Raw genomic sequence first — 18,762 nt, 5'->3', positions numbered from 1 at the left:
AATAGGTTATCGCTGAGATTGGCAAAGATCCAAAAACATAAATTATTAATGAACATTTGAATAAATTTAAACTATTAGAAGGGAATGAATGCCTGGAAATTGGCTATAGAATATTGGTAAACTTCAAGGAACAGTCTGATTTATTTCCGTATTGCGATCTGGAATTTGCAAATGGCATACCGTACTAAAGAAACTAATCAGTTGGATCTCTATTTGGCTAATAGACCATTAAACCATCGGCCGACTTTATATTTCTATCATTGTCCTATTTCTATTCTGACTGTGCCATGGTCAAGCCAAACATTCGACTCAGTCCCATTTTCTTATCTTTCATACTAGAGCTTGTTTATTTTTAGATTAAGCAAAGACAAAAATAATCATTTAGATCCTCTTCAAGAGATTATTCCAAGTTGAATAGGGTAATAACAGTATAATAATTAAAGTCGCCACAACCATTAATTGAAAAGTCAAGTATAAATTTATGAACGGTACAAACAATAAATGTCAGGTCAACACTTTCTTATAGGAAAATAATTTCAATCTTGTTGAAAAATGTATATTTTCAAGTATTTTCAGATATTTTCAAGTATTTTTTTTTAAAAGGGTACTTACCATAATATTGATCATCTTCACTACTAAAAGAGAGTTGCTTACTAGAACTACATAAGCAATGCGATTGACTCAGGTTTTTATCAAAATATTGAACCATTTATTTCTTCTAAACTCTAAAATGGAAATACCTCTTCCAAACTTCAAACATGCATCATTATTTACTGACAAGTTTAATTAAAATGTAAATGCATGGATCTATAAAACCTATTATAGTTTATTGTAGCTTGTAAATTTCAATTATTGTTTGTTGTTCAGACGTGTAGTCTTTGTGGGGTATTCTTGTAATATTAATAAGAAAAAAATTTATTGTAAAGTGAATTTTGATGAATGAAAAGTGATTTGATTTGTTATAGATAGAAAATCTAAATGAATCTCTAATTGTTATTGCATTAGTGTCATTTGCATTGTAAATAAATACAAAATTAAATTTGTAAGTAAGACATTTATAAATAAGGTACCAGACACCAGAAATAACTACTAATCCCAAAACAAGAATATTTTATTAATTCCATTCAAAGTACATACATCAACCATAGATATGCTAAGACATAGTATCTAGAGCACATTCACAATCAAAATATAATACACGCTGTTACTATACATAAATCATCAACTGTATTATATGAAATATATGTACAGTTCGAGAGGTACACAAAACTACATCACAGCTTAAGACTTGATAAACAATAATTGATAATATATGATAACAATAGAACATGGAATGATTCAAAAATAAAATAATAAGTGCATGATAATAATATATGTATGTGATTTGGAGTGTAGTATACATGACAATGAGTCTAGATAGAGGAGTGGGATTGATTGATATTCTAAACAAATGTAGTATAATCTCAATTGGAAAAATAAATAGCTGGGTTATGATCATTTTCGATTTCTTGAAATGGTACAACCTAGACTGAGCTGAATTTCATTTGATAATGTATTATTAATTCCATAACAAAACACCCAAATGTATGTTGGTAGCCAATAGTGTATATTCTAACAAAAATTTAATGACATATTATCCATAATTTATCAAATTCAACATTAATTTGAAGCTGATATATTTAATTTATTTATTTATATGAGATACATATGTTGATCATTCTATGAAAGAAGTAATGTTGCTACTGCAAAGTCATTACTTTTACCAGAGAAATTTCATCTCACTGTGATTACTTTTATCAGAAATTTTCATCTCATTAATTGTCAGTTTGAAAGTATTGTCAACTCATTATTTGCTAGGAGCAAAAACTAAGTATGCGTTAATTTTTAACAATCAAGATGAACAAAAGAAGTTGTAAACGTTTTTAAAAGAAAGCCATTGGAATTACTGTAGTATTTTCATGTAGAATTTCTCATCAATATCTCCAAATGAGAATTTTAAAAATCAATCCTTCACAAATAGAATACAAAACGAATTCTACACTATTGTAATATATCTCCTAAATAATTAGGATAGCAATGAATATTTTTGAAAATATTAATCAAAATATACTGTAGAAGTTTCACAAGGCAAATTAATATTTTTTCCGCTAAAACCTATCATTGATAAGTTCAATCACTCCAAATGACAATTAATTTTTAGAAACCAGTAATAGAAACACAATCAATCCACTCGAGACTTATCACTAGGATAATTAGCTATTTTCATAGCAATTAATTGGTATAAGACTTGAAATACGTCCCATGGAAGACTATAATAGCAACAAACTCAATAACTAATAGAATAAAAATATAATTAATATTTATTAAATCATTGCACAAACATTACTGGCATCATATTTGGTGATAGAGGTGCGCAGTAATTGAAAGACCCTAAATGCCAGGATAATTCTTAATTAAATAAAAGCAAAATAATATTGATAAGTAATATTTTAATGTGAATGAATAGAGGTCCCACTTTGCGAGTAATAATTATTATAATTAATTAAAATTAAAAATAATGTCTTTTTTATAGTGGTGGCAAAATTATTTAGGAGTAAAAAAAGCTTTCCAATTTATTAGAAATGAACCCGTACTGCAAAAAAGGTACTTAGTTATATGTGTTATGATCTTGAAACACACGTTTATCAATTTATTTTCAAGCGAAACTCATAGACTGGATTGTCTGAATTATATTAATATTTATTGTTTTGAACCATGAAGCTTTATGGATTAAGATTTACCCTTGGAATTGGAAAAAATTGAATAAAAATAAAAAAAATTCAAGAAGTGTGAATAATTGGATCGAATTACAACGACAAATAAAAGTTAATAATATTATGGACAGCCTACATAATATACTGCAATGGAAATGTAGTAGAAATAACAAAATAATATAATAAAAGTTTATAATATCATGGACCGCCTACAGAATGTACTACAATGGAAATGTAGTAGAAATAACAAATAATATAATAATAAATCAACTCAGTTATGAGAAATTATTGGACGAATTATGAGAACAACCCCAACACACTACGATTTCAAAAATAATCCAAAGATTCAATCTGACAAAGGTTCATAGCTTGAAAAAAAATAGAATTATAGCTCACTCATCAAACAATCTTACAAATCATTCGAATACAGAATTACGTATAGCCTTTATTGCGAATGTTCAAGATATCAAGATACACCTAAGAGTAGGTAAATATATTTCTTTACTTTGGTTGAGCTGTCAACTTTTCAGAATGAGTATCAATTCTAATAAGAGAAAAAAAGTCTGAAAATTTCAGAATAATGCAATGGAAAATGAGGAATTTGTAAGAAAGAGGGAATCCTGAAGACTCAGTTAATATTTTGAAAGATTTCTCCTACAAGAATATTCTCTTCATTTACATAGAGAAAAAGTTACTTTATGCGATGTTACAATACCAAATATAATGTAATAATGGATGAATTAACATTGTTCCACAAATCTGAACTTGGAAATTAAAAACAACGAGCATTTCAAAATCGAATGTAATTGTAACAATATTGATCAGTTGAATACTTTCGAATGTGATGTTTTGAAGGATCAAAGATTAAAATAACAATGTTCATTTGATAAGTATTTCCAAGTTATCAACAAACATAATACAAAAACTATTTGTTTTGTGATTTAATGTGAGAGGGTACATATATATTGAATCTGGTAGAAACGTTTTGAATGAGAATGAAAACTTAAACCTAGAAAAATGACCATCTATGGTCACATTATACAACTAACATCAATCTCTTGGACACCCATCTAGAATATATTGAACATTGATGAATTAATACTGAAAAATCATGAACGGAGTTAGTGTAGTGTGAGAAGAGGATTTATTAACAACCGATTGTTTTGAATCGACTTAATATCTCTACACAACAATTAGATATAATAAGATGGTGTGTTTCATACCTCCAGGCTCAACCTGTTAACCTCAGAGGTAAGGTTTGACATCGATAAACCAACGGAGAAAAAATCTTTGAAACCAGTAAACATATCTCCGACAAAGATTGTGCCAACATTTATCTACATACTATAATAAAGGGGTCTTTTCACATCAAATACTGAAGATTGGCCAACTATTGAATAGCCTGAACAATTCAGATCATGAGCCAATCAAGATATGCTGGTAAATTCATTTTGTGGTGAATGATCCATCGGGATGAACCATTTCCGAAGCGAGATCTTTTCCATCACAATCAATGCATTTCGGCCGTGCCAGGGGATGGCCCATTGTTATCCTGGGAAAATAGTTTCATTCTTATAACCGTCAAATGAAACTCACATTTCAATTAATAGTACATGCAGAAATATGATTGCTTGTGAAGCAGGTGCTATGACATAACAGACTCGTATTTTGTGCAGAAGCATAAGAAGCGTGCAGGGTGAATAATCTCAATTTTTCATTATTATCATTAAATAAGACTACCAGGCGAATGCCTATTGTCATCCTGCGAAAATAGTTTCATTCTTATAACCGTCAAATGAAACGTTGGAGTGATAATACATGCAGAAATATTATTATTTGTAAGGTGCTATGGCATAACAGACTCGTATTTTTTGCAAAAGCTTAAGAAGCGTGCAGGGAAAATAATCTTAAATTTATTATCATCAATGAATTATTTTATCATTACATTTTCTATAATTAAAAAAAATCAGGCTTTGAGGTCTCTGGTGGGTCCACCTGTGTTTTCTACCTGAAGGTAGAAAATGCAACAGGTCGATGGGATCGGAAAGGGTTACCCTATTGTTTATAAAGGTGGCAATATTTCTTCCTTCATCCTTTTTCTATTGTTCTAATAGTTGAAGAGTATGACCATCATTTCTTGATTTTGAGCCTTCCCTGTTGCTGTTGACTATAGAGAGCATCTTTCGGAGTAGATATTTTGTGGACCCATGAGACGTCCGTAACGGTCGTATTATTCAACTAAAAGGATGGCCGTTATGAAACTGCTATAAAATTACACTTCAAACTTTCATTAAACCACAAATTTCTTATTTCGATTCAAACCTTGAGTTTTAGTACCTAGTATAGTTCATTTGACGAGAAAAAATTATAAGCATTAAGAAATCATACTCTCTAGAGATCTATCTGTCTACGGCACACAGATAATCTTTCACTTTTACCATAGATACACACGTAATCGTTTTCTTTTACCATAGACAGATAGACCTCTAGAGAGTATGATTTATCAATGCTTTTACTTTATCAGAGCGGTATTCAAGACTATCTACACTTACTGCAAGACGAAGGATGGATGGAAGAAATTCAGGTATTTCAAGCTATTTAGCATATCAAGTCCTACGTTCACTCTATAAAAAGTAATCTTCATTTACTAATAATTTGAATTGGAAGAGATTATAGATGTGGATAAATCTATTACAAGATTCAAACTTTGAATCAGTGAGTGAAGATAGATTAGGGGGCTTTGTGATAACACTGGAAGCAATTATTATCATAGTCCTAAATCCATAGGTTTACTTGCGAATATGCGTGTGAAGCCTAGTACTCCACATTACTACAAATCGTGCTCTCTTTAGATGAAAAATTATCTTTGGGTCCAACTTTCATATTAGCCACCAACAATGGGCATTCATAGACCTAGGAACAATAGCTAACCCTTTCCAACAAACTGTTGCCCTGTCCAAGGTTAAAAATAGACTTGGACCACTACCTCCGTTTACGGAGGTAGTGCTTGGACCCATCACAGACCTTGAAGCCAAAAATCATTTTATTGAGACTTGCAGATTTTCCTTGTTAGCTATGTATTGGTGGTGACATGAGTATTATTCTGATTAGTTTCTCAATTTGAAATCAATTTTATTGTTGAAAGAACACTAAATAGATGCTGTATATTCCACTATATTTGTTTAAAAATAATTTTAATTACAAAAGCAGGTTCACGACAACACCTGCTATATCTTCAGCTGAACTGATGGTGATTGGCAGGTGTTGCCATGGAACCTGGTTTTGTAATCTAAATTACTTTTAAACCAATATAGTAGTAATGACGACATCAATATCTTATTATTTCAATCATGTAGTAATACCACATCTCTTCACATACAACCAAATTAAAATTCTGTAATTTAAATTATTTCTCAACGGATATAGCAGGTAGTATCATGGATAAACAATAGCATAAGTAGATATCCCATGGTATAGGGCGTTTATGTCGCAACTTTTTCTGTTATCTCAAGCTGATAGTCCACGTAGTTCTTTCCTGTGAAGCTTTATGACGCTGGTAGTCTCTCATATTCTGCCGTTCATACACTCTTACCCGGTCAAAACAGTAAACATCGACAATAATCGACAGTAATCGGCTTGAGATAACAGTAAAATTTGCGACATAAACGGCCTATACCATGGGATATCTACTTATGCTATTGTTTCTCTATGGTAGTATTCATTGATAAACAGAACACAATTCTTTAAAATGATTGAGGAAGAACCAACAGGAACAGCCCAAAACTGTTTCTTCCCCGACAACATCAACTTCTTATTCTTTCAATTATGGAGAAATACCACTATATTTCTTCCATACAATAAAATCTTCAATTTAAATAAACTAATAGTAATTTAAATGAATTAGGATTGAGGTTGTAGTTGTTGTATTACTCCAAAATGAATAAAACAAATGAGAAATGATTTTGAAAAGACAATAACAGTTTCTTCATTTGTTCATTCATAATAGTAATTCATTACAAACCAGACCTATTGAGATTCATATTAATATATATTACAACTACCGTTGGTTCAGAATCCACCAAAAACTGTGGGTTCATTCATCTCTCCAATCATTTACCCTTCTATAACCTGAGCACAAACCTAAGTGACCATCATGTATCAAGTGTTCTACATGAGAAATTTATTGTGATTCAGGTATCGTCAGCTTCACCCTCTACGGTTGAAATAATTTAAATTTTCTTGAAGCTCTACAAGCCAGAAATTCAATAAACAATTTTTGAGTCAAACATAAACCTCTCATTAGTGCAATGCTAAATATTGTTACTAAAGGGAAGTACAACCGACTTTATCCAAATATATCGATTATAGTTTTATCATAAAATATATTATATATTCATATCATAGTATCGTTTAGGCCTATCAAGTTATTTCATAAGTTCACTTGGCCAATTTACAAACTTGAATCCCATTATAAATTGAAATACCTTGATGAAAATATTGTAAAGATTATAGGCATACAAGACCAAAGTACATGCGGTAGCCTATAAAGAGGTCCACGTTATAATGGCAGTGGAGAAAGTTAGAAGAAGATCGTTGCCGATCCGCTGTCTTGTCAATGCCTTCTATATACGGTAGCTGATACAGGTTTATTGATGTAATATTAACGGTTTATTCTCGTTTAAAATAATCAATTATATTTTATTAAGCAAGAAATTATATTAAATAAAAATACTAAGAAATTGTCAAAATCCACAGATTTATTGATACTTAGAAAGACCGGTATCGGTTGTTACACCATTGTCAATCTCTGATAAACTGATTAAACGGTTCATCAGAGATTGACAATGGTGTAACAACCGAAACTGGTCTTTCTAAGTATCAATAAATCTGTGGTTTTTGACAGTTTCTTAGTATTTTTATTCAATATGAATAATTACCACAATATCACCTTCTCAACTACACAAAAAGAAATTATATTTTTCAATAATTTCATAATTAAGATGAAATATTTTGTTAATTATTAATTATACATTGTTAAAAGACGATTGCTGATCAAAGACTGCTATTATAACGTGGACCTAACTACAGAAAAAATGCTAGTGGCTCTTTATGTGAAGGCCTTATTTCTATTTATAAAAGATATCGTCTTAATGTACTAGATCAAGAATCGGATTAACATTGAAATACAAGTTTTGAAATCAAACAGTTTCTTACGGTTGTGCATTCAATAATTTTTTTTTCAAAATTTTCTTTTCTTTTTCTAATCTATTGGACAGGTTCTTAGGACATAATCTATGCAATTGAAATATTTTTATCAGCTTCTGTTAGCTAACAATAGGGCTTCAAAAGTCACTTTTTTGAGGCAGATGGTACACATACCCTACAAAAACTACTGGTCAGAAAAGTTTGAGAAAAATATGCAAGTCTCCTCTTGAACTTGAAAAAATTAAATTTTTATGCATTTTAAACTCCTTTTTCACATTCAATGTTCGTTCTATAGACTTCAAATTCATAGCAACTTGTAGCGTTGTTCTTGATGAATAAAGTTGATGCTTAAACTTCTTTTATAGACACAATAATAGCCGCTGGTATTTGTACCTTTAAAGCACGGTTTTACGCCTGCTATGCTCGGGCAGCAAGTGAATAGTACAGCTGAAGCGATCTAGCGGAATTAGTTTGTATGAGGTTGACGAATTCTTGTTAGAGTGAAAAAAAATTATTATCTAAATTTTTGCAAATTTAATGAATTGTTAAATGTTATTAGTTTTATTTTAAGATTGATATTTTATGTTATTATGTTATTTATCTGTGACGTTTTTCAACTGTATTACATTGTTTTTGTTATACTTTTGTTGAGAATAAAATATTATTATTATTATTATTATTATTATTATTTGTCCCTAGAGCTAAGCGCTCGACGTTAATACTGGATTGAAAACAGTGGAGTGATTATTGAAAAGATGAATCTAAAACTACATCTACTAAGCTCAAAATTTTAATAGCATTTGCAAACCTCAGTTCTTAAAAGCAATGAAAATACTGAGGCTCAGTTTTTAGTAGACTTATTAAATCTAATGAACCATTTAATTTATAGACTTAATGGTCCATTAGATAAAATAAGTGTCCTACAAACCGGACCTTAATCAAACTACGCTCATCATTCTGATAGCATTTTTCAAAATTTAATTGATATTATCAAATCTGAAATAAATCTACTAAGGCCCGGTTGCACAGCAGCCGGTTAAATTTTAACCGTGATTAATTCCACGAGAACCAATCAGAGAAGGCGTTTTTGAAAAGACGGCTTAATTGAATAAAAACACACTCATGTTGTCAAATTCTACAGTTTTATTTGGTAAAACTGTCAACTTGAAAATGTGACCGGTGTGGTCACGAAACCATGGTCGTGTACCGAATAAAACTGTGTAGAATTTGACAACATATGTGTGTTTTTATTCAATTATGGAACGGTTCTACAATATTGACAATGACTCAGTCGAATTTTTAAAAGACGGCTTCTCTGATTGGTTCTCGTGGAATTAATCACGGTTAAAATTTAACCGGCTGTTGTGCAACCGGCACTAAGCATTCTAGTAGCATCGACAAAGCTTAATTCATGTTCGGGAAATTCTAAGATAAACCCACCAGCACATATTTTTACCAACATAATATTTTTATACAAAAGATGGAAAATTGTGTTGGATAGAGTTGGACTTACAGGTCCATTGTTGGTTGGTTTGGGCTTCTCGTAATTTCGCATCGAATTGGGCCTGAAGAAGTAGAGCAGCATTGCCAACACAAACCAAATCATGGCGAATATCATCATGTTACTGCTGTCCGCCATTGGGTTCGCTGACATAGACGCTGCAACAAAAATGCAACAAAGATGTAACAAAACGCAACAAAGATGTAACAAAACGCAACAAAGATGCAACAAAACGCAACAAAGATGCAACAAAAATCTCCAATTTTTTGTGTAGTTGAGAAGTTGATATTGTGGTAATTATTCATATTGAATGAAAAAGACTAAGAAATTGTCAAAAAACCACAGATCCACAGAACCACATCTGTGGTTTTTTGACAATTTCTTAGTCTTTTTCATTCAATAAAAATCTCCAAGAGTTATAAGAGATAAAAAATGGAAATATAGCCCAAAATGCAAGAAATTATAAAAAAGTAATTTGTATAACAAAAACTCAAACAATATTCAATTCAATTCAATTCAATTCAATTTCTTTATTCCAATACAAAAACAATGTACAATATAGAACAGAATAATAATTATGGAATAATTATTTCCCCGCATGGACTGTTGATCCGTGCGCGGGGAAAGAGTACACAATCTATACAGGCAATACAAGTGCAAAAAAAAAACAGTCAATAATTTATATTGATTCTGGCTTAACCTATAAATAAGAAAAAAAATATGTTAAATCCTGTAATGTACAAAATACAAGCTGTATGTATGATGATTCACACAGCACAAGTACCCGACTCAGAATACTTCATCTTCTTGTGAGCTATCTGAACTGACGATTTAACAACCTTAAATAGAAAGTACAATATAAAAGCAGAATATAAATAATTAAAATAAATAAGAGAGGCATGAAGGGCTTGGAATACAAAATCACAAACTAGTGAGGTTTGTGGTTGAGCATGTGCCAACTGCTTCGTGTCACCTATATGGCGACTCCAGCAGCGCCGCGGCGGCCACCCGGCCGATTGAGCGGAGCCAAAAACCTACTCTCTTTTTGTAGGCGGCAGCACCAAGTTCTTCTGCATCTATAATTGTTTGTGGGAGGTTTCGATAAATCAAATGGGCAAGTAGAAAGGGATTACTGTTCAGTGACGTTAAGGTTGATCTGGGAAAGTTATATCCGTAATTTATTCGGTGTCTGGTTTGATAATCATGTTGTAAGTTTGTAAAGATATTGGTTTTATTTGTTTTTATAAATGTGAGGATGGATTTCAAGTAAAGCTGGCGGATATCCAGTACCTGGAAATCGGAAAAGAGCTGGTCTGACGAGTATCTGACTGGTTTCTTTAGAATAATTTTTATAAGCGCTCTTTGCGTGACAGCCAGAGGCTCAAGCACAGCGGCCGAGGCACCGCCCCACGCCACTACACCATATTGAAGCAGCGACTGAACATACGCAAAATACACACTCCTGCACTGATCCGCAGCCAGCAACCATGCCAGCTGTGAGAAGGCATACAATAATTTCCTCAATTTCCGTTTAACATTGACAATGTGTGGGGACCAACTCATTTTGTGATCAATTGTTATTCCCAAGTAGCAATACCGCTCCACACGCTCAACCTCGTCACAGCCGCAGGCGGCCGACCGCAGATCACCACAGGAGTGTATTGCAAGCCTTCTCAGCCCAGGATCGCCATCCTGTCTAAAGTATATAGGCAGAGACTTGGTTTTTCCGACATTCAATGATAGGGTGTTCTGGTCAAACCACCTTTTAACTTTTAGTAGGTCTGAGGAGGCCTGTTCATAGACTTCGTCCCAAGAACTTCCAGACGACACTAAAACAGTGTCATCGGCGAATAACAATAGTTTCCCTTCAATATTTACTCTAGTTATGTTATTGATATAGATAGAGAATAGTAGGGGGCCCAGGGTACTACCCTGAACCACACCATACTCGATGCTTTTTGGGTCACTCTGTGTACCGTTGATGGACACAAACTGTGACCTGTTTTCCAAGTAACTAATAAACCAGTCCAGGGATTCAACGCCGGCGTGCTGGAGTTTCACTATCAATTTATATCTATCAATAGAATCGAATGCTTTTGCCAGGTCGAGGAATGTGACAATCACCCGTTTTTTGTTGCCTATTTCTCCACTTATGTATCTTATTAATTCAAAAAGCGCGTGGGAGGTACCCCTGTCTTGTCTGAAGCCAAATTGAGAATTGGAAATTATTTTCTCACGCTCAAGGTAATTTGTGAGTTGTATTTTGACGCATTTTTCAATTATTTTTGATACCGTGCAAAGTATAGAAATTGGCCTGAAGTTTGAGGTAACATTTTTTTGTCCAGACTTAAAAATAGGAACAACTTTTGCAATTTTAAAAACATTCGGAAATCTACCTGTTGTAAAACTAAGATTAATTATGTGTAGCAGAGGTAACTGTAGTGTGTTAATGCTGTTTTTAATTAACTTGGTCGGTATTCCATCCCATCCCGGAGCCGAGCCGCCTCTCATACTGACCACTACCGCGATAAGCTCGTTGTGGGTGACGGGACAAAGAGCAAAGACAGCGTCCGTCGCATGGTCGGCGTCGTCCACCTCGAGTGGACCAGTCGGCTGCAGTGCCTCGGCCAACCGCGAGCCAACCGAGGCAAAGTATTCATTGAAGGCATTACCTATTTGTTTAATTTGAGCGGGAGAGGCCTCACCGCCGCGCTCACAGTACGCCTGCAGCGGAAATTTCGGCTTGCCCGTGGATCGACCAGAAACCTCATTAATAACATTCCAGAATTTCCTAGAGTCTCCCCCAGCTTCACTCAATTTATTCTTATAATAATTGTATTTAGAACGCTTAATAGCTGCCTTAAGTGTATTTCGGAATCGAATAAATGTATTTCGGAATCGAATAAATTTTCAAAATATTATTATAAATATATATTATAAATATTCAACCAAAGATTTTGTCGAATAATACTAGGCGAGCTTAAATCACTGAACACATTTCACAAGTTAAAACAATAAGAGATTGCTGTATTTTTCAATGAAAATGCAATCCAAACCGTATTAATAAAATTAATATTACCGGCTATAACTCAGGAAGGCTCAACTCACACTACCTCGACTCAAATCGTATGACTCCAGTCGAGGATACTCAAGCACAGTATTCATACAGTACGGAAACTCGGCTAGTACCCTGGCGCAAAAATCCGCCATCATGTTAGGAAGCGCCGCATTGTAATAGTATTGATGGTAGGTTCGGATCACTTTAATGATCCGGATCAATTGATCTCGTTCACTGCCACGAGCCAATCAGAAGACCAGGATTGGAACTTCCTAAGGTCACGTGACGTGTCTAGTATTTGCGCCATGTAAAAAGCATTGGTTAGATAGGCGTTTTATTGACAGTTTCCCTTCAATATTTACTCTAGTTATGTTATTGATATAGATAGAGAATAGTAGGGGGCCCAGGGTACTACCCTGAACCACACCATACTCGATGCTTTTGGGTCACTCTGTGTACCGTTGATGGACACAAACTGTGACCTGTTTTCCAAGTAACTAATAAACCAGTCCAGGGATTCAACGCCGGCGTGCTGGAGTTTCACTATCAATTTATATCTATCAATAGAATCGAATGCTTTTGCCAGGTCGAGGAATGTGACAATCACCCGTTTTTTGTTGCCTATTTCTCCACTTATGTATCTTATTAATTCAAAAAGCGCGTGGGAGGTACCCCTGTCTTGTCTGAAGCCAAATTGAGAATTGGAAATTATTTTCTCACGCTCAAGGTAATTTGTGAGTTGTATTTTGACGCATTTTTCAATTATTTTTGATACCGTGCAAAGTATAGAAATTGGCCTGAAGTTTGAGGTAACATTTTTTTGTCCAGACTTAAAAATAGGAACAACTTTTGCAATTTTAAAAACATTCGGAAATCTACCTGTTGTAAAACTAAGATTAATTATGTGTAGCAGAGGTAACTGTAGTGTGTTAATGCTGTTTTTAATTAACTTGGTCGGTATTCCATCCCATCCCGGAGCCGAGCCGCCTCTCATACTGACCACTACCGCGATAAGCTCGTTGTGGGTGACGGGACAAAGAGCAAAGACAGCGTCCGTCGCATGGTCGGCGTCGTCCACCTCGAGTGGACCAGTCGGCTGCAGTGCCTCGGCCAACCGCGAGCCAACCGAGGCAAAGTATTCATTGAAGGCATTACCTATTTGTTTAATTTGAGCGGGAGAGGCCTCACCGCCGCGCTCACAGTACGCCTGCAGCGGAAATTTCGGCTTGCCCGTGGATCGACCAGAAACCTCATTAATAACATTCCAGAATTTCCTAGAGTCTCCCCCAGCTTCACTCAATTTATTCTTATAATAATTGTATTTAGAACGCTTAATAGCTGCCTTAAGTGTATTTCGGAATCGAATAAATGTATTTCGGAATCGAATAAATTTTCAAAATATTATTATAAATATATATTATAAATATTCAACCAAAGATTTTGTCGAATAATACTAGGCGAGCTTAAATCACTGAACACATTTCACAAGTTAAAACAATAAGAGATTGGTGTATTTTTCAATGAAAATGCAATCCAAACCGTATTAATAAAATTAATATTACCGGCTATAACTCAGGAAGGCTCAACTCACACTACCTCGACTCAAATCGTATGACTCCAGTCGAGGATACTCAAGCACAGTATTCATACAGTACGGAAACTCGGCTAGTACCCTGGCGCAAAAATCCGCCATCATGTTAGGAAGCGCCGCATTGTAATAGTATTGATGGTAGGTTCGGATCACTTTAATGATCCGGATCAATTGATCTCGTTCACTGCCACGAGCCAATCAGAAGACCAGGATTGGAACTTCCTAAGGTCACGTGACGTGTCTAGTATTTGCGCCATGTAAAAAGCATTGGTTAGATAGGCGTTTTATTGACAGTTTCCATTCTGTACCTATTCTGTGACTCCAGTCTCTCGACCTTACGACTTTATTGCTTATTGTCACTACTTCAGTTCCATGCTACTCCATTTTCTGATCTTACTTTATTAAAAATATAAGATCTAATTCGTCACTACTTAGCATGTAACAATTTTATAATAATTATTATTAATATATTGTATTATCTAGTTCTTATTATTGTCATATCTAAAATGATGAAATATCACTTTCATAAAACATAACCTCACTTTCATTAAAAATGCACGGTACTACGCAACTCAAGTCGAGGCTCGACCCGCTCGACAAATCATCGAGGCTCGTCGGCTGTCGACGCTCGACTCAGTCTCACAGTCTTGAGGTCGCGGAGACTAGAATCGAGTGGTCTGAGTGTCACCATTTGAAAAAACATGCTGCGTCGAGAAGAGACTAGAGTCGCAGTCTCTTCTCGATTTGAGTCGTGTAAGTGTGAGTTAAGCCTTACACTATTGCTTGAACGTGTAGTGAAATAATTTCTAAATGCGCATCTTTTGTTGAATGTAAAATGAGAAGACTTTATTCAATTGGCGAGCCGGTATGGTATAATGATCTGAAACTCTTATAATCCAATCTGCTATCCGTTGCACCGGTCATGGGTTTGATACACATTTTTTAAAGGCATTCAATGTATCACTCCCTCATTTATCAATCATTACCCATCCACTAGTAATAGATCAGACAGGGATCATCAGAGAAAACAAGATTTACACCATACATCTTGATTATTTTCGAGTCATTTATATTTTTAAATCGTCAATCTATGCTTTTTGGTGATTTCTATAAAAATTTGGGAAGGGACCGTTTAGGGTTGAGACTGGTGTTTCTTTCCGAATCATTCATATGATTTGTGTTTCATTAGATTTATAAAAGTATATTAAAATAAGAAATTTCATTTGATACAGCCTTTCTCCTACTTTCAAGAGAAGAAGTAAAATAAGAGGATCGAGGAAAGCATGAACTGCAACCAATGTGATTCTCAAAAAGTCTTTCGTTCAGGTAATTTGAATTATGGAAGCTCCCAATTTCCAGTTCTATTTTTAATTTTATTCAACTTGGCATAGTTTGTAAATGAAATTCTAAAAAACTTCTGATAGAAATTCTAATGGAAACCATGAAAATGGCGGAAAGATCTCGTTGTCACAGTAAGTGAATAAATTCATTTATTGAAGAAATTTGACTGCTAGTCGTTCTATTTAATAACAAAAAGTGATTAAATAGTGAGCAGTTCGTGATGGAGAACAACATTGAAGAAACTGTTTGAAATTCATTTCTTAATAACAAGAGATCACATGAGAGGATTCATAGTACATCATGTCACCTATAAAATGAGTTCAATTATTATTAAGTATAATATTTTACATGAGTTCCTTTAAATTAAACGTCAGTAATTCACCCAATTATGCATGAGTCATAGCCTACTATTCTGTGAAGAATTTACAGGTGGTAGACGAAATTTGTCAGAGCGAAGACAGTAATAACTTTCTTACAGATCATGAATCATTAAAATGTTTCAATTACGACGCAGTGAAACTTTATAGCTTCAAGTCAAGTTATAGAATCGAAATACATTTCATAGATTATGAATCATGAAAATTCTCGCATTCAAGCTTAGTCAATGTTTGAAACCGACTAGGTTCAAGTTCAGCTCTTCAGAGATTCCAAGTTCAATTTTCAATTTTTTCTGATTTTGGATTTACAGACCCTTCAATGAGATTTAAATTTGATGCTGAGTTACACGATGTTTACTGATTGACATTGTGATTTTGAGTTTTAAACACACAAATTCATGTATTAATTTTATGATCACATGGCTACTTTTTGGAGAAATTTCAAGTGTAATTCGAACATCTATTCCGAAATTTTTCCAAGTTGTTGATTCAAACCAGAAGAGCATAAACATAGATTAGAATAGACAATCAACTCACATTCATTGAAGCATTCGACGTCTGTACATTCCGATTGAGACTGGCGCAACTGTTCAAATAGAAACGGAGTCAATTAGTGCATGAATTCAGATTAAGACACTACTTTCAACTACTGATACTTGGGTTTATAGTGAGGTCCACATTATAATGGCAGTATTTGATTAACATTGGTGTTGCTATCCTTGTCGATAAAGCAGATAGCGCTGCCCTTTTCTACCTACAAGATCGTTCATTAGAAATGTAGAAATATAATTAATTATAGAAATTAATAAGAACAATAAGAAAACTTGTAGTTCCCTTTATTATTTGAAATATTACAACGACTAGTTTCGACCATATCTTAGGTCATTTTCAAGTTGAAACCAAGTGGATTTCCTTAGCTTGGGTCATTTTCAAGTGGAAATCCACTTGATTTCAACTTGAAAATGACCTAAGATATGGTCGAAACTAGTCGTTGTAATATTCTAAATAATAAAGGGTACTACAAGTTTTCATATTGTTCTTATTAATTTGTAAAAAAGTAGCCCATTCAAGTGAAGTGTTTTTAATTATAGAACTATTCAATCTCAATTAATTATTAAATCATTAAAAATATGTTTTCTAAATAATACGAATATTTAATCAATTATTCAAAACAGGAATCAACAGTTAATATTACACCAGCCATCCTTTATGGAAGGCAGTGGCAAGGCAGAGAATCGGCAACGATGTTCTCCTATCTTTCTCCACTGTCATTATGATGAGGACCTTACATTGCATGGTGTAGGCTAATAATATCTTGAAGTAACCCTACAGAACTAGGAAATTTGAGTATTTCTAATTTTAACATATAAGTCATTATTGTGAAATGTGTTGGAGATTCATTTGTTGAAAAAGTAAAAGAATACCATGTGAGGTTTTCATCGTCAATCGAATCAAAAATTGATTTTTCATCATCTTGAATTGAAAGTTTATTATATCAAGGCTACACTTTTCTAAAGTTTGAAATTGAGTTTTGCATACGTGGTTTGATTTTTCATCATCTTGAATTAAGTGTCTATTATAGGCTATCAAGGTTACACCTTTCTAACGTTCGTAATTGAGTTCTTCATACGTGGTTTCAATGTCTTGAAGATGTTTACAAGAATGTTTCAACTCAAATTAGCATAATCTATTTGATGACGTAAAATATTTCTTTAGTGAGATTGAGTTCAAACTGTCAGCATTCTTTATGAATGACACCAATGTCGCCCATTCTACCAATGCTGCTCGGATATCCGACATGCAGGTGTTCTGTGATATACGTGGCAGAAATTTAAAATGTTTGATACAAATTTTCTGCATGACTTCAGAATGAGAATAAAGCCAATGAGTTATAATAATAATGTTTTAAATTGCTGTTTGGATCACAATTGAGTGGAAATTGCACCATATATAACAGAGATTATCTGGTGCAAGAGAAATTATTTTAAAAAAACGTAAATTTTTCAAAAACTTTAAATAGACACATATAAAATAGACTTGAGACTGTCTCAACCAATCATTTATGGAAATTACAAGAGAAACTTGCAACACCGATTTTAAACTCCATTAACTTTAACTGATATTAGCAGAGTTTAATTGAGATTGAAAATGAAGTAACAATAGAAATAGTTTTGGTATAAATAATAATAATATCAAGTGCTGGTATCTCAGGTCTGGTGTCAGAGTTTTCAAATCACATCAATTTCAGGGCCTCTGACAAGACACATGACCTAACTACTGCTTTTTAGGCAGCCTGGACCGACAGTTTAACGTGATTTGGTATCTACAGTAAGATTACTGAATTATCTACAAGTAGGCTACTAGACATTATTTCATTAGTTTTTTAATGGTGTACTTAGTATGACTAGTATCATGCTATTCAAATAAATTGGTGATTGTGAAAATTCCAAGTATAATATCCACTATGTATATCTAACACCATATTGATAGCTTCAAAGAGTTTGGGATTGACAGTAGAAAGCTCTCAAATTACGTTATTTTGTTGCAATACAATGTTGGTAACCAGTACGGTACTTGAATTAGATGACGAATTCCTTGAATGATCTTCTTGTGACACAGAAGACAGCACAAAAATACCGGTATGAAGGATGTGAGAAGCTCGAATGCTAAGGCCTCACAGTCACACCTCAGATTGAAGTATGCTCAACAAGGGCAATAGGTGCCAAATGAGGTTTGGTTTTTTAGTTAGGTAAGAATCTCACACTACCCAAGTGTCTCCGCTACCGCAAAGTGCTTTTTTGAAGGTTTTCCACCACGAAAAAACGGTACGGTACTTGGGATATACAATCAACACATCATGACTCATATTTAAAACAAATTTAAACAATTAGGTGGAATTGGAAGTCACCTTTGATACTCAACCAATAATATTATAT

At 33.7% G+C, this 18,762-nt stretch overlaps 1 protein-coding gene across 2 annotated transcripts in view; it reads right to left on the bottom strand.

Moving 5' to 3' along the window:
* Window positions 1–1,093: 1,093 nt before the first annotated feature.
* The window catches only part of LOC111049662 (uncharacterized protein C34C12.4), a 28,710-nt gene continuing 11,041 nt past the window's right edge, over window positions 1,094–18,762 (bottom strand). For both annotated transcript variants that reach the window (XM_039436072.1, XM_039436071.1), the window contains 3 exons: window positions 16,364–16,412; window positions 9,472–9,617; window positions 1,094–4,305 (listed from right to left, as the gene is read on the bottom strand). In XM_039436072.1, the coding sequence (XP_039292006.1) occupies window positions 4,264–4,305; window positions 9,472–9,617; window positions 16,364–16,412 (237 nt within the window). In that variant the 3' untranslated portion in view covers window positions 1,094–4,263. The remainder of the gene's footprint in view (window positions 4,306–9,471; window positions 9,618–16,363; window positions 16,413–18,762) is intronic.

Source organism: Nilaparvata lugens, chromosome 10 (assembly GCF_014356525.2).
Source record: "Nilaparvata lugens isolate BPH chromosome 10, ASM1435652v1, whole genome shotgun sequence".
Taxonomy (NCBI): Eukaryota; Metazoa; Arthropoda; class Insecta; order Hemiptera; family Delphacidae; genus Nilaparvata; species Nilaparvata lugens.
The sequence above is the reverse complement of the archived record's forward strand: the minus strand, read 5'-3'. Positions and strand labels throughout refer to the sequence as shown.